This window comes from Arachis ipaensis, chromosome B7, assembly GCF_059453495.1.
Source record: "Arachis ipaensis isolate K30076 ecotype BB chromosome B7, ASM5945349v1, whole genome shotgun sequence".
Lineage (NCBI taxonomy): Eukaryota > Viridiplantae > Streptophyta > Magnoliopsida > Fabales > Fabaceae > Arachis > Arachis ipaensis.
Window position 1 is genome coordinate 27897516 of NC_142442.1, and position 16666 is coordinate 27914181.

A 16666-nucleotide genomic window follows, 5' to 3' on the forward strand; every position below is an offset into this window, starting at 1 on the left:
GTTCATATGCATATAATATATATATAACATGGATTCATTAAGCCAATATGAAAGCAAAAGAAAGAAGTTGGTATGCATGTGTATATATATAACCTTGACATGTGGAGTTAGTAACATATATATATACCTTTTTTTTTCATTAATCACCGTCATCATCATTCTTTTCATATACATCAACCGAACCATTAAGAAAAAGAAAGAGAGTGAACCATGGGTGAGGAGAACCGTGGAAACCTCTGAGCTTTCGGTTTCGATTTCTTGAGATTCATAATTCTAATAAAAAATTTAATCTGATAAAAATATTCGTATCTTCTTTCTTTTTATATTGACATCATTTTTATTTGGGAGAAATCGATGGTAGAGTTACTGTCTTTCCATGCAAAGTTCGGCTGAGGAAGCTCTAGAGGTGGAGTAGCCGATTCTAATGTTTTCCTCTTCAACAGCTCGGTTAAAAAGTTTTTCCGGAGCTTCCGTTAACTTGATTTCATACAGAAGTAGGGTTTCGTAATTTTATAATAATTAAATGTGAATTTGATAAGTGAATGTTAGTTTGATTGATTATTGTTTGAGTTTGATTAAGTTTATGTTGAATTATTATTGTTTGCTTGAGAGTTATGTATTTTGGGGTTTTATTTTTAAATGGAATTAAAGAATGGACTTTTGAAGTTGATTCGAGACTTTTCTTTTAATGAAAAGGAGTTTAAGGAAAGAGAATGGATTTGATTTATTTTTAAATAGAGATTCTGATATTTGAAAATACATGGGCAATACGCAAGGGTTGTGGCTTAGTCCCACTTGCTCCGGGAAAGAGATGAGGAAGAGTAATAATGAAAATTGAGTTTGAATTATGAAATTGAATGAATATGATAAACGATGCATGATTGTGGTTGATTGATGATAAGTATGTCTGTGTTTTCTCTCTGGTTGTAAAGGTAACAGGGTACCGATACCCTCTAATGGTGACAGGGCACATATACCCTCTAATGGTGACAGGGTACAGATAGCCTCTAATGATGACACAACACAAATACCCTCTAATGGCACTACAAAAAAAGAGACATAAAATGGCACTAATATTACGGCGGTTCTACAAAATCGCCGTAATATTCGGATATTACTACATTTTTTTGTGGTGCCATAATTAATTTACACTTGATGGCGGTTCTTGTGGATTCAGGCGGTTTTTAAATGCCATTACCACAATGTATAAAAAGGTCCAACCCTAACTTAACCTTCATTACATTGTTCCATGCGAGACGATGGCCACTGTTAGAGAACGGTTGAATCTCTGCCACTCGCGATCTCCTCTGTTTACAATCTCCTCCGGCGATGATCCTCGATCTCCAACGATGACCTCCTCCGGCGATGTCTCCTCACGCGACAGTCTCCTCACACGACTTCTCCTCCAGCAACGGTTTCCTCACACGATGTCTCCTCCTGCGACATCTCCTCCAGCGCCGGTCTCCTCTTATGACGTCTCCTCCAGTGACGTCTCCTCTTGTCTTCTCTGGCGACGTCTCCTCTAGTGACAATTTCCTCCGACGATGTTTTCCTACGCGGCGATCTCTTCCATCAAGCTACCGTGCTGCGAATTTCTCCTCCAGCGGTAGACTGGCGAGGTAGGTTCTTCTCCCTTTTTTCCTTTGTTCTCTTGAAAATATTTCATTCTAATCGATTGTCTTAGGGTTTCATATGCATGTGAATGGCAATTAGATTGTTGTTTCTACCATTGATCTGATAAGCAATAAGTAAATCATTTGGCTCTTTGCGATGATTCCAAGCTTTTGCCCTTGTGCTCCAAGCTCATATCTCTCTGCATCTCCTCACTCTCCTCAAACTCTGTGCTGTTCGCAACAAGGTTTGTCAATTCTCTATTTATCAGCAATTTTGAGTGTTTTTCTTTTATAATTGAAGATGTTGTTGCTGATGTGTGTTGATTGTCCACTTTTTGCTAATTCCAGGACTTCCGTCTAGATAATATGTCCTCATAAGAAAAGTTGAAAATTGAACTTGCAAAGGTTAGAGATGAGTTCAAAATGTCAGAGTCAGATTGTGGATCGGCTCGAGTTCAAGGTAAGGACTATTATTAATTAAATGTTTTATTTATGAGAAACATGTGGAAAGAAGGGAATGAATTTGCTTTAGTTACCTTCCTATCAATTTGAAACATTGTGTGGCTGTCTTATTGCAATATAGGTTCATAATTAGATGAAAGTGATAATATTAAAAGTGTCTTGAAAATACTTATGAAAATGGTTATAAGAACTTGTTAAGGAATCAATGATGTCATTTTGGATTCATGCAGTTGCACAACTCACAACTAAGATTTAGCATCTATTAGCTGTTGTACACAAGAAGGTTAGTTACTTCTTTCAACATCTCTCGTTAATCTTAATCTTCTATATATTGAAATGAAAATAACTATTGGTGGCAAAAGAGAATTTTGAACCAACCAATTTCATATGGATCTGGAGCTATTTCTGTTTGAGTTGGACTTCTATCAAGCTGTATGTATGTAAAGTTATGGATAAAAACTAATGGTCCAAATAAGCATCCTTACTACTAATATATCAGATGAACGAAAAATAGTGTATTATTATTGCTGGTCATAAGATTGCTTCTTAATTCAATTTGCACTTTTGCAGTCTTGCCATGATCCATCTTATTAGTTCACCCTTGAAATCCCTTTTGTGCAATGTCACCACTGTTTTGATTTCAACCCGTTTCTTGACCCTTCGATTTTTATTTCAGATTACATGGTGAAAATATTTCTTAACATATTACTCTCTTAAATACCTTACTTGATTCATTCTATCATGATTTAGGATGTGCATTCTCGTAAAGGCTTGATAGCAATGGTTCAGAGGAGAAAATGATTATTGAAATACCTTAGCAATGGTTCTTTGGCTTCAATTTGTGGATTCAATCTGGTTCTCTAGCTGCTGCGAAGCTATTGTTGCTGCCTCTAACTAAGCTTGTATGATTTGGTTCTGTCATCTATATCAATTCAGTAATCTACTTCATCTTCGTTTGATTTTCCTCCTCTATACGATTAAAATAGTGTTAACTAATTTAAATTACATGATTAATGTGCAATTAATTGATGATTACCTTACTGATATTAAAGTTTCAGGAAAAAAGAGGCTGCAAGTACGTTTGTTCTACTGTTAACAAGGTACTCTCATCTCACGATTCTTAGCTATCATGTTCACATTAAAACATTATTTTACGTGAATAGTCGCTGTATTAGTATTTCTAACATACATGCTTTAGGGTGAGGAGCAAAAGAAATTGAACGTGCTTTCTAATGAGGTGTTTGTTAACGCCTTAATCAGTAGCGGGCATGCTGTAAGTCTCTCTATCTCTGTAACTGTCAAATGCTCCAAGTCTAATCTACCTATTACATATAAATTACTGCAATTTGTTTTCTTTTCAATGCCTTCTTGTTTCAGAAGAGCTTGAAGATGCTGTTTTTGTGAAGCCAAAACAGTAGGAAAAGTGAGTTCTGGAGCTTTAGAAATAACTAATACCCATAACATGCTCAAACAACTGAGTTACAGAGATGTAGTCTCACACTCTTCACTTTATACCACTTTTTATCATGATTGCATTTTGATGCTGATTTCTAAAATTATTGTTTTATTTACCAGTAAGTTATCCAATCTTAAACTAATGGGAACATTGCCTTATGGATTACAACCCTTGACATCTTTGACCAACCCGTATGATTCACTATTCTTTCATACAATATCCAGTTTTGTGTGGAAATGTAACTCGCGATGTGACTCTTCTTTTTATTGTAGAGACCTGAGTAGCAACAATCTTGGAGGTGGCATACCATACCAGCTTTCTCCAAATATGCAGCGCTTGTATGTTTCTATAATATATATATATATATATATATATATATATATATATGGTTGTTACCCTTAAGTTTATTTCACCCATAATATTATGATTATAAGTTCTAACATAATTAATTCTTTGTATGCAGGAATCTGGCTTATAATAACTTCACTGGGGCAATCCCTTACTCTGTTTCTGATATGACCTCTCTTACAGACCTGTGTGTAATTATCTTCTTGAGCATTTATCATAATAATACCTTATCAACCAACTCCATGAGCTATTGGAGTAACTTTTTTATTATTTTTGAGAACATAGGAATCTTGCTCACAATCAGTTCCAGCAAGGATTGAACGTTAACTTCATGAAGCTTTCTGCCCTCTCTTCATTGTGAGACTTCCTCCTCCTGTGAACTGTATAGAAATGTAATCTAGATGGCTGTCAAGTTATTGTTCATGTGCAGTCTAAATGTATAGAACTGCTGAGGCTATATTTGATTTTTCTGATTATTTAGGACCAAGATGATAAAACAAATTTTTTTAACTTTTTGCAGGGATCTCTCCTTCAATTTATTGACAAGTGACCTTCTGCAGACTTTGAGCTCACTTTTAGGCATTACCAGCATGTGAGAATCTAGATTATCAATATTCTTTCTATCAATACTTTACATCATATTGATTATATTCCAAGTTGACTTATTTATATTTGTGCAGGTATCTGCAGAACAACCAGTTTACAGGCACTATTGATGTCCTTGCTAATCTGCCTCATTATGATATCATTGGTTTGTAAGAGATGAGTTTGGATAATAAAGTTGGAGTGTTGGAGCAAGAAACAAAGATGTCGAAGCAAGTCCTCGGGATGAAACTCACACAAGAGACCAAGAAACTAAGGCATGCTTGTTTTAAAGTTAATTACAAAAGGAGGAAACTTTTGGCCTCTAAATTTTATTCATCATCACTTATCTAAGCTAATTGTCTTGTATGTTCATATTCTAAGTAGTAAAAATAGCACTTATTAGATGGTTTAAATACATTATTAGATATTAACATAGTTTAGGGAACTCGATGGTAGATTTGACTGATTAGTGTTTATTGCAATGCTTGTATTTTGGTAAGTTTAGTAAGACAAGGTTTTGTATAGGAGTTATTACTTTTGATATTCAATAATAAAAAATTATATATTATATTAATATTTTGTTTATGACTTATATAATATTTCATTTATGGATTATGATTTTTTGCTATTGTGAAATTTTAATCACAATTATTTATTTAACGCGATAAAAAAGACGGTAAAAATTATTTTTTTAAACGATAAAAAATGTCACTGTCAGGGTAAAACGTCGGTTCAAAAATGCCATTTTAACCAACCAAAACGCTACTGTCAGGGTAAAAATGGCGATTCAAAAATGCCGTTTTAACCAACCAAAACGCCACTCTGCCAGGGTAATAATGGCGGTTCAAACCGCCGTTTTAACCTATCTAAAAACCGCTATTTTAACCCTGAAAATAACGGCGGTTTGAACCGCCATTTTAACCAACCAAAATGCCACTCTGTCAGGGTAATAATGGCGGTTCAAACTGCCATTTTAACCTATCCAAAAACTGCCATTTTAACCCTGGAAATAACGGTGATTTGAACCGCCGTTTTAACCTATTCAAAAACCGCCGTTTTAACCCAGGGAATTGTGGCGGTTTTCAGAAAACTGCCGTAATAACCAGAATGGCGCTCAGAATTACATCGCTTTATGAAACCGCCATTATTGGTAATAATGACGGTTCAAACCGCCGTAAATACAAAAAAACCGCCGTTTCTACCAAAATTTTTTGTAGTGTGGTATTAAGGCGCAACAGAGAGACTGTGCTCGGCTTAGCTACCGGACATGTTGGGTTGGCTATATAACCGACAGATGATATCATCAGCTACAGGAAAGGCATGCATCATATGCATTGTTTGTCTTGCTTGTTTATGCATACTTCTTTGTGATATGTGTTGTCTGTGATTGTGTGTGTGTGCTTCTTGAATTGTGATTTTTTCTGTATCTCTAGTCTGTTAAAGTTGTTTGTATTCTGAAGTTTGCTGCCATTGGCCACCTGTTGAGGATTGCAAGTACGCTGTTATGAAATTTCTGTGTAACAAATAATAAAATGAATATAACTATACCCTTCGACCCTATTAAGAACTCCCCAGTTCTTACCCCTATTTTCACTCATTTCAGTTACAGGTGCGAAGATTTAGTGCAGAGCTGTAAGAGCATAGAAGATTGAGTTTACGAGTTAAGTTCTTAGATTTTATTTTTCCCTCGTCGATTAATGTTTTTAGTTTTTAGAAGGGATAGGACTTGTATTTCAGAATCTCGAAATAAGTCTATGTATAGAATGCTAGATGTGAATATATATATATATATATATATATATATATATATATATATATATTGTGATTAAGTGATTAAAAGTAAAAACTTTCTGTGTTCTTAATTAAAGTTTCGGTTCGTATTCGCGAATGCTCAATATTAAATAAACGTAGTATATAAATAAAAGAATACAAGTAAGTAGCGCTCTGACTTTTAGTGCGATCATGAGGTGCTAAAAGTTAGGGTGTTATATTGTCACTAATTTTTTATTTTTCAGAATTTGATACTTGGAAAACAGATGAGAAATTAAAAAATATAAGGAGGTAGAGAAGCCTGAAGCAGATGATCAATTCATGACTCCACTGTTTGAATCAATGGACACAATAATAATGAATGGTTTCTGTACAGATGAAGTTCCAATTTTAGAACCTGATTAAGCAACCTTATTGTATATTGACTTAATTAGAGGACAATAGTTGATGTATCAATACACTTTGTTGATATATGGTTGTTACTTATTATTATAGTTGATGTATCAATACACTTTGTTTATGTTTTGAATTATATTGACTTGCTTGTTTATAGTATTTTTCTTTTAGTTTGATAATATGATGAATTTGTTTATTTTTTAAAATATTATAAATATTCGAATACAAATTAGATAAAAACTTGTATTTATTAAATTTATATTTATTTTGTATGAAAACAGGTTTATTTTGTAATAAAAAATCTAAAAAAAATTTATTTTACCTTACTGACGGATTTTCTGTCTGTATTCAAAGTTTGGAATGGTTTTCCAAGGCTCCAATTACCGACGAAAAATCTGTTGCTAATTACCGACAGAAAATTCATCCAAAAATCTGTTTTTAATTACTGACAGAAAATCCGTCGAAAAGTTTGATGTTCTAGGGAAATTTAGGAGAGAATTTACTGAAAAAAAATTTGTCGGTAACTGTTAAAAATCTGTCGGTAAATTACCGACGGAAAAAATATGTCGGTAAATAATTTCCAATGAAACTTTTACAGAGAGACGAAATCTGTCGGTAACCAAAAATTCGTCTATAATAAAGATCAAATCTATCTGTATTAAATAATTTTCTAGTTATGTGTCCCACATAATCTGTAACCTATAATTTTCTCTTTTCATCTCACAATTTTATTTAAGAAATTTTTTTTCTAGGTTTTCTTCTCTGTGTTTAGCCTTTTTTGTTTCATCCTTAATTTTCTTTATTAATCACTTTCAACACTTGAATTTCTTGTTAATTTCTTTATCTTCAAAGCTCTTACTCTAACTTTCTAGCTCGAGATTTCATATTTTTTTTAGTTAGAGTTTTACTGTATGCATGAAGCTTTGTAATTTCATGGATATATATAGAAGGCAAAGATTGGTTAAATATTTAAAAAGTTCAAGGGTTTGCCATAAGATCCAAATACTTCAAATTTATAATGGTTGTATTTTCAGTTCTCTCTATATCTCGGGCTAACAAATTGGTCGGATTGTCTTGAATTAGATGCCTAATAATTATATACCAATAAAGCAATAAGTGATTGGACGTCCAATTTGGATAAACAACTTAATTAAGTTATTTTTGAAAAAATAGCTTAAACAATAAATATTTATATTAAAAGTAACTTATAAATAAATTATTTTGTGTTTGATTTTTTAATTCTAAAAGTACTTATTTTAAGAGAAAAGTGATAAAAAAATTTTTATTATGGGAGAAATCATTTTTTTTAGCTTCTTCTTAAGTACCAAAATAATTTTTTAGAAAGTTGTAATTTCGTTTTAAAAATTATACCAGACATTAATATTACACTTTTTCATAAGCCAAAAGTTAAAAAAAGTCAGTTATGAACCTATTCAAACGGGTCATAATTTGTTGAGAGTTTGTTATAACAAAAAAAACTTATTTATATAATAAGGCCGAAAATAAGAACATAGAATGTATAAAGGAATACTAAACATTTTATTTCATTATAAGCATCAATTCTTAAAATATCAATCTTTGTACCTTATACAACATGTGCATTTTTATCCAAAGAAATAAATTATCATTATTAATGATTATATCAAATGGATTTTGATTAATCAGTTCTTTTTGTCCGACGAGTGCTCCTTTTTCAGTATTTCAAAGACGCTACCATCATAAACGCCTCTGATAGTTTCTTTTTGTAGGAGTCCGTCCTTGTCTTTACCAATCTTGTACAAGAGGTGCCATTCAACAAAACTTCCAATCCTGATCATCAAATGGTTATAATCAAGTTTTGAAATGCAAAATTAAATTAGCATTACTATCCGTACCCTATATTTGAATTTGATATCCAATTTGGCATTCATCATAATTTCCAATATTCTTAGACTATTGGTTGAAATGATCCTAACCCTTTTTAAGATTAAAAATATAAAATAAAAATAAAAATTTAATTTTAATACACTAACAAATAAAAAATTATATACATTTATTTAATTATGTTCGTTTCTTTTAATAATTTTTCATGCGGTTAATATTAATAGTGTATCAAAATAAATTCTAAAGATAAAAGGTTTGTAATCTTAATTATCACTTTTAAAACAAGTCAATAATATGTCACTATTTTGTATGATAATAAATGTTTTATTTATAAAAATTTTCTTAGAGTTTTGAACCCCAAAATTGCTTTTGGGTAGAAAAAATTAACTCAAACTATTATATTATTGATTGAGTAGGAAATTTTTTAGAATTTGAAAAAACCAAGTATTTTGAAAATCGGATTGAATTAGTTGGTTTAATGGAATTAACCAAAAATTGATTATCATAGATCGGTCAAAATTGATAAAAGTCGATTAATAAATTGAATCAATACAACTTTTTTTACTGAAAATTCGGTTCAAAAATAAAAAAATTAAAACAAAATCAGTTTCTCGTCTTATGCATAAATATATTATTTTATTATGTTCAATTTAATTTTGATCAAATTTCAATTAAACTTTTAAATTTTTAAAACTTTAATTTACTAGTTCAACCATCGATTTGATTTTCATAACCTAAAAAACTCCAAATAACATACCATAAAAAACCATGACAAAATACAATATTTTATTTGTTATATATATGAAAATCAATGGCACATTATTATTAGTTTGTTTCAAAATATGGTATTCAAGTAATCTTTTTTAAACATAGAGGTAATTAAGTGGATAAGCCAAGATAAAAGAAAAAACGGAAAATAATGGATTACCAAAGATATGGGGTACACAACAGCCCTACCTTCCTTTCAAATCTTTTGGCTGTCTATTGGCCTTTATCATCTCCTTCAACTCATCATATGTCAAAGCATTTGGATGTGTATGTGCATGCTTAATGAAAATTTCTTCAAATTTTGAAGGAACAAACCTAAAACGTTTGTCAACAAGTACATTATTATTATTATTTGTACAAATAAAAATAAAAATAATAATAATTAAGACATACTGGAAAGTGAATGTATAAAATAAAGCAAACTACCTTCCTTCGGTATCATAGACACCGGTGTCACTTCCATGTTTGCCGAGTTGTATGTTCTTCACTTCAATTGGTAAAAGTGGAGATGGAAATTTCCCCTACATCACCACAACAAGTATTTGATGATATAGTAATGTGTGTTAAGTTTTATGTATATACATGCATGTGTGAGAATGTTTCCTTTACTAGTAAATTCTAATAAATTCTAATATATATATATATATATTTTAAGCTGACACACTAAGAATTAATCTGTCACAAATTTAAGTTTAATTTAAGAGTCTGTTACTGCATATATAAAGGATTCGAATTTTCAACAACTTGCTTAAGCGGACGAGTGGTTTACCACTCCATCAACCAAGTTAGTTTGTAAATTGTAATACTATATTAACATTTTCGTCCTTTAATGAAAATTTTAGTGGCTAATTCTCTATTATTGTAGGTGGTGTTTAGTTTCTGTTTCTAACACAAATATGCATAGGATATAATACAAATAAAAACGCACGCGTACTTGGGTTTCTGTAGTGTTAAAAAAAATGTGTGTATTTTCTAAACTTTGAAAATGTAAAAATAAGATTAAATTAGTTCTCCAAATTATTCATAACAATTATCTTTGTCCTAGTGCTAGCAAATTATAACTTAAATGACATAATCTTTCTATACTCACCTAAAAATTGCGAGTTCGAATCTCATTCTTAACCTTAAAAAAAATGTTTGTCCTAGCTAATTCTGAATTCACACAATATTATTCTACTCATAGGAGACGTTTTTTAAATTTTTCAAAAATATTTAAATTATCTATTATGTGTTTTAAGTGCACGTATTAAAATTATAAAATAAAATTTTTTTATTAAAATATAAAAAATTTAATTTTTTTATTAAAATATAAAAAAATTAATTTTTAAATATATTTATTTTATATTTATTAAATAAAAATATTTAAAATTTTTAATTAATGATAAATTTATCATGTGTTCTAAGAACACATATTAACTAAATTTTATTTTTTATATTAGAATAATTAAATTTAACGTGATAAAATAATCAAATTTATTATAAATAGATGAATAATTAAATTTATAATAATAATATAATAATAAAAAATTCATATGAAATATTAAATAAGTATTTTTTTTATATGTAGTAACATACTAACGTTGTTGATTAATGCTTTTATACATTTAACATGTTTTCAATTTAAGGAGCAGAGAGTCGTACTGGGCGAGTGCTGCCACTGAGAGACACATTGATAAAAAGAGAACCGCCAATTGACAGTAATATCCCAACTCCAATTTCTCGCAACCCTAAAATTGTAGATAATTTAACTTCATTAATTAATCAACACGATAATGGATTCAGCAATTTCTTTTTTTATTTATTGATTAATTTTTACTTTTTTTAATTAACTAAGTTAAATTTTAAAGATCATTTTATATATAAAAAAAATTAAAAACAAAAAACCTACTACTTAAATACAAAAATCGTACATTTATCCGATCCCCTAATATCGAATCATTAAGTCAACAACATTTGAAAATTTTTTTCATTCATCAACGATTCTATTCATATCGGATATTCCGAAAAAAAAAAACGTTTGAAAGGTCATATTTATTAAAAAAAAAAATATAGGCACATTTATCCGATCCCTTAATATCGAATCACTAAGTCAACAACATTTGATTTTTCATTCATCAACGATTCTGTCTCGTGTGTGTCTTTTTTAAATACTTTTCTCCCCGAAATAATCTTTATCATTGACATTTAAAAGAAAATAAAAGCAAAAGCGTATATATAAAGGAATGTTAGCCTTCACTCTTTTGCTAACTTTCATTCTTATAACAGAGTACACGTTAACAATAGAGGAATGCTAGGGAGTCAGCAATTTTGTAATTTGTAGACATTAAATAGTCATTAATGATAGTTTTAATAGTGTGAGATGGATGTAAAATTTTATCCAATAACTCACTTTTCTTTGCTAGTTATATGCTGACCAGAATTTAACAAAATTGCTGACCTCCTAAACTTTTCCTAAACAATATTCACTTTTTATTGTATAAAAAGGTGAAATATCAGGCTAAAAAATTTGGATATAGAAATCTATACGTTGACGTGGTGATTTATGGTATTTTTTAAAACTATGAGAGGTACATAAATTAAAGGGTCCGATTTGTATTTAAAAAATTTTAAAAGTTTGGAGTACACAAATCGGTGGTCGGTCTGAGTACAGAAATCGGACGATTCGATTTGTGTACCTAAAAATCAGACGATCCAATTTCTGTACCTCTTAAAAATCGGTCCGATTTATACTTTATACATTAAATCATCCCACATTTTAAAAAAATACTACAATAGATCACAATTTAAAAAAATACCATTATTAATTTAATATTAAAAATAAAAAAGTGAAAAAGTCACACAGATAAAAATAATTAAACACCGTCATGAAATTTGAGAGAGAGACCTTTATAAGTTTCCCATGGATAAATAACACCATCATGATTGGTGTCAAAGAATGCAGCGTGCTTTTGCATAACATTCTCATGAAGTGGAATTGGTTTCTCTTCGGCACCACCTCCAACTCCTGCACATTAATTTACAATGAAATTTCTTAACATCATAGAATTCCAAATATATAAATAAGAGACCAAAACTAAGAAATTGAAATTTGAGTTTGTATATATATATATATACCCTCAAGTGTTCTGTTTTCTGCAGCAGAAGTAGCAGCCATATGGATAGATGGATAATAAAATAACAAAAAAATAGAGGGGACGAAATCACGGAGGAACTTATAGATGTTTTATTCTTAGAATAAGCTTTAGCAATATGATGATAATAATAATGAGTTCTGAACTTCTGATTTTAGGGGATATATAATAATATTTAATTAAATATAAAATATTATTATATTGCCATTGATTATTATATTGATGGTGAATGGAAGAGTATGGAATAACATAACGTGTGGGCCTTTAATTGAGTTCTCAACGCCTTCACTGATTTTTAGAAGATGTGATATGAGAGTTATTGCTGTTCCTTCCAAACAACATATTATAATCATCAAAATCTTACTTGTATGCCACGTTCTGGTGCAGAATTCAAATTTAATATAACTATAATAAATTAATAATAATGGATTTAAATTTTTTAGAGTTTAAATTTTATTTTAAAAAATAAAATGTGATTTATTATCATTTATTTTATAGGTAGAATCAAGAATAAACATGAGAGAAAAATCATTTAAAAGTAGAAGATCACGCTTTGTCCTTTGAAATATAAATTTAAAATTTAGAGAATCTAAATTCAATAATAATAATATAATAGAATAAAATAATATAATATAATTTTAATTTTTAAGCGAACTGGGCTTCTAAGGCAATGATTGTTTTCGCAATAATATAAGGTGCCAAATATCAGTTTATGACGATGACTTGTGACTTAACTCAAATGGACATCAAATGAAAAATGAAGAGGAAGAAACCAAATTAAAGTGGAATGGATAGATAGCAAATTCCCGACCCAAAAAAAAGAGAAATTAATTATATAATCCTGCTCGTATGTAACCTTGTATATTGTTAATGTTCACTGTTCACTCATGAATAATGTTTTAGCCCAGTTAAACAAAATTCGTGAAATCTATATATAGTCGATTCTTTTTAATAAAATAAGAATTGTATAAAAGTAATAAAAAAGTAGACCAATAGTAAGGATAAATTATACGGAACGTTCTTGAAGTTCAGTGTAATTACACTTTTATTATTCTCTTTAATAAACTAGTATAAAAAATATTTAGAATATAATAAAAAATAGTCTAGGATAAAATTATTTTATTTTATATTTTTAATTATTATTTATCTTATTCTATAAATTCTTTAATTACTGTTAGAATAGTTAAGTAATATTAAATATAATAGGTGTATAATTATAAATATTATACATATAAAATTATATATATTAAAAATATAAAATAATTTTAAATTATTATCATTTTAGCATTATAAAATTAGTATATACTAAGTTACTAACATTTTTTTAATAATACATATTTGTTTTCTGCTAAAACAACTATCTTTTTTTTTGTATTTATCCCATATTTTTTTTCGTAATTATCAGAATCAAATCCGCAATCAATCCATTTAAAATGCTGAATTAACGGATCACTAGTTTAACTGTTAGGTGATTAGTGAATTAATTAACTTGGTCATAATTAAATAACTATAATTTTTTTCATAACAAGTATCTTTTATTTTATTTTTATATTAAATTGATTATTATTTTTTTATTTTAAAAATTTATTAATTAATTTGTATAATATAATAATGATTTTTATTTATTTAATTTTGTTATTAGTCTGATTGAAATTGATAAACAAAAATTATTGTTCTAGATTTTTGGTATCTAAAAAATAAAAGAAATGATATTTTAATTTTTGTTTTATAAAAAATAAATTAATTAAACAAGTTCAGTAGACACCCAAAAAAAACAAAAAAGTTCTACAACTAAGTATTTTAAGTAACCAAGTCTAACCAAGTTATTTTAACCTATTTTTCATCCATGCGTCATATCAGAATCCTAACTAACTGATTTTTAACATTTTTTTCATGATTTTATTGCGAATTTTTTTTTGTTTTTCTTCTCTGCATTTTCAGATTTTTTGCTCTTCTTCTCTTCTTTCTTAGATTTTTTAATCTTCTTCTCTGCGTTCTCGCTTTCGATCGTTGTTTCGCTGTGTTCTGAATCAAACATTTAAAGCAAACAATGTATGATGCAAGTTCGAATGCGTTGAACCAGAGCGAGTTGGATGATGAAAGTTCGAATATATTGAATTAGGGCGAGTTGGATGATTTTTTCAATCGAATGTAGTCAATGAGGTTTGATTGAGAAAATAAATGTAGTTAGTTTTTGTTACGTTTATCTTTGTGAAAATCAATGTTGATGATTAAGGGTTTAAATTTGAATGAAATATGAGTTTTGAATCGTTTTAAATTTGATTGTGAAAATATGTTTATGTTATGTTTAATGAGAGTTTCGGTGTTTTCCAGAATCAAGAATGGCATTGTATTGATAAGTTTGTTTTTGTCATGGACTGGTTTGTGAAGATCAATGTTAATGATTTGGTGTTTTGTACATTAAATTTCTGTGCTAAATAGAATTAGTGATTGTGTGCTTAGTTTTATGTGATTTTCATTTAGCAATGAGTTAATGAAATTCTTTGATGTCAAATATGAATAATCTCGCTGTTGTTTTGAGTTAATAATGGTGCTGTATTGACCAGTTTTCTATGTTATTGCAGTTTTTGTTTGATGTTGATGAGCAGTTTGTGTCAAAAGTTGAGATGACTTTCAACACACTTGAAGAAGTTGGAAAATTTTACAAAGATTATGCTAAACTAGCAGGTTTTGCTACGAAAATAAGGAACACAAATAGAAAGGAAAATTAAATAAAAAATCAATTAATTACATGCAATAGAGAAGGGAAATGAAAATCCAACATATCTCCTAATGAGAAGACAAACCCGTTAGTTGGATTAAATTGTCCAGCAAAAATTTATATACATATATTGAAGGAGACTGATGTTTGAGTTATTTTCAAGGTTGTTTTGAATCATGCACATGCATGTTGTCCAAATCAAGTAGAGATGCTTAACCAACATAGGCAGCTAAGCATGTTTGACCGTCGAACAATTGAGAATAACGATGAAGCTGGTATTTGGCCAAGTAAGACATATCAATCCTTTGTTGCAGCGGCAAGAGGTCATCGTGAACTAAGGTTTATTGAAAAAGATATTAGAAATTACATTACAAGAAAAGTTCGTAATATTTTTGAACAAGATGAAACCAAAGAATTTGGAACATACTTATTCAGAATGAAAGAGAAGAATTAAAACTTTTTTTATGAGCTTGAACTTGAGGCTGGTGAATAAATTAAAAATGCTTTTTGGGCTGATGCACAAACCCGGGCTGCTTTTGAGTATTTTGACGATATTGTTTCATTTGATACCACTTATATACAAACAAGTACTTTGTTGTGCTGGTCTGAAACATTTTTTGTGTCAATTATAAACAGTTGTTGTGTTTTTAGAAATACATTTCGGTGCATATTTGAGTTTTTTTGTTATGTTGTTGAGTTTAGGTATAATTTAGTTTTTGGTTCTACACTTCTTGGATGTGCTTTGATGAAAAATGAGGATATTCAATAATTCAAATAGTTATTTGAATGTTGGCTTTGTTGCATGGGAGGAAAGGCTCCAAAAGGCATTCTTACCGACCAATGTGCGTCAATATAAAGGGCTATTGATATTTTCATGCCAATTACAATTCATAGGTGGTGTATTTGGCATATTATGAAAAAGATTTCACAAAAATTAAACGGCTACAAGAGACATGAAGAATTCAACAAGAGATGAGTCATGTTGTTTGAAACTCTTTTGCAAAAGATGCATTTGATAGAAATTAAAATGATTTTGTTACGAAGTATGATGTTGTAGACAATAAGTGGCTATCAGGTAACAATGACTTTATTAGATATTTCGGTGTTGTTGCATTGTAATACCAGTGCGAAATTATATACATTTTGGGTGTTGTGCTATCTAATTTATTGTTTTGATGTTTTTCAGAACTTTTTGAAGATCGGCATTTTTGGACATCAATATATCTAGATCACCACTTTTGGAATGGGATGAGAAGCACATAAAGGAGTGAAAGCATGCATATTTTTTTAACAATTTGTGAAACAATATGATAATTGCCTAGGAAGCAAGGAGCAAAAAGAGAAAGAATCTGATGCTACAAATTTTTATACTATCATACCTTGTGCAACAAATTCATCAATAGAAGCTCATTTTTAGCACGTGCATACTCATGTGAAGTTCAAACACAATTTAAAGGAAATGTGAATTGTATCACAAGATTGGCAGAATTCACTATAGGTTTCACGGTATATGAAGTTTTAGAACATGTTTCAAACTCCAAATTCAATAAGT

At 29.5% G+C, this 16666-nt stretch overlaps 2 protein-coding genes across 2 annotated transcripts; one reads left to right on the plus strand and one right to left on the minus strand.

Annotated features, from left to right (window-relative positions):
- Positions 1-3537: 3537 nt before the first annotated feature.
- LOC107608473 (protein STRUBBELIG-RECEPTOR FAMILY 7-like) lies at positions 3538-4638 on the plus strand. Its single transcript, XM_021107522.2, has 6 exons — positions 3538-3722; positions 3804-3869; positions 3995-4066; positions 4165-4236; positions 4400-4471; positions 4560-4638. The coding sequence occupies exons 1-6, from the start codon at positions 3538-3540 to the stop codon at positions 4636-4638; spliced, it is 546 nt and encodes a 181-aa protein (XP_020963181.2).
- Positions 4639-8148: 3510 nt separating this feature from the next.
- Positions 8149-12604, minus strand: LOC107608137 (putative peroxygenase 5). Its single transcript, XM_016310020.3, has 6 exons — positions 12376-12604; positions 12146-12265; positions 10903-10988; positions 9688-9782; positions 9451-9576; positions 8149-8439 (listed from the first exon to the last, which is right to left on the minus strand). Exons 1-6 carry the CDS (start codon positions 12413-12415, stop codon positions 8292-8294), a joined length of 615 nt encoding a protein of 204 aa, XP_016165506.1. The 5' UTR covers positions 12416-12604; the 3' UTR covers positions 8149-8291.
- Between the last annotated feature and the right edge of the window lie 4062 nt (positions 12605-16666).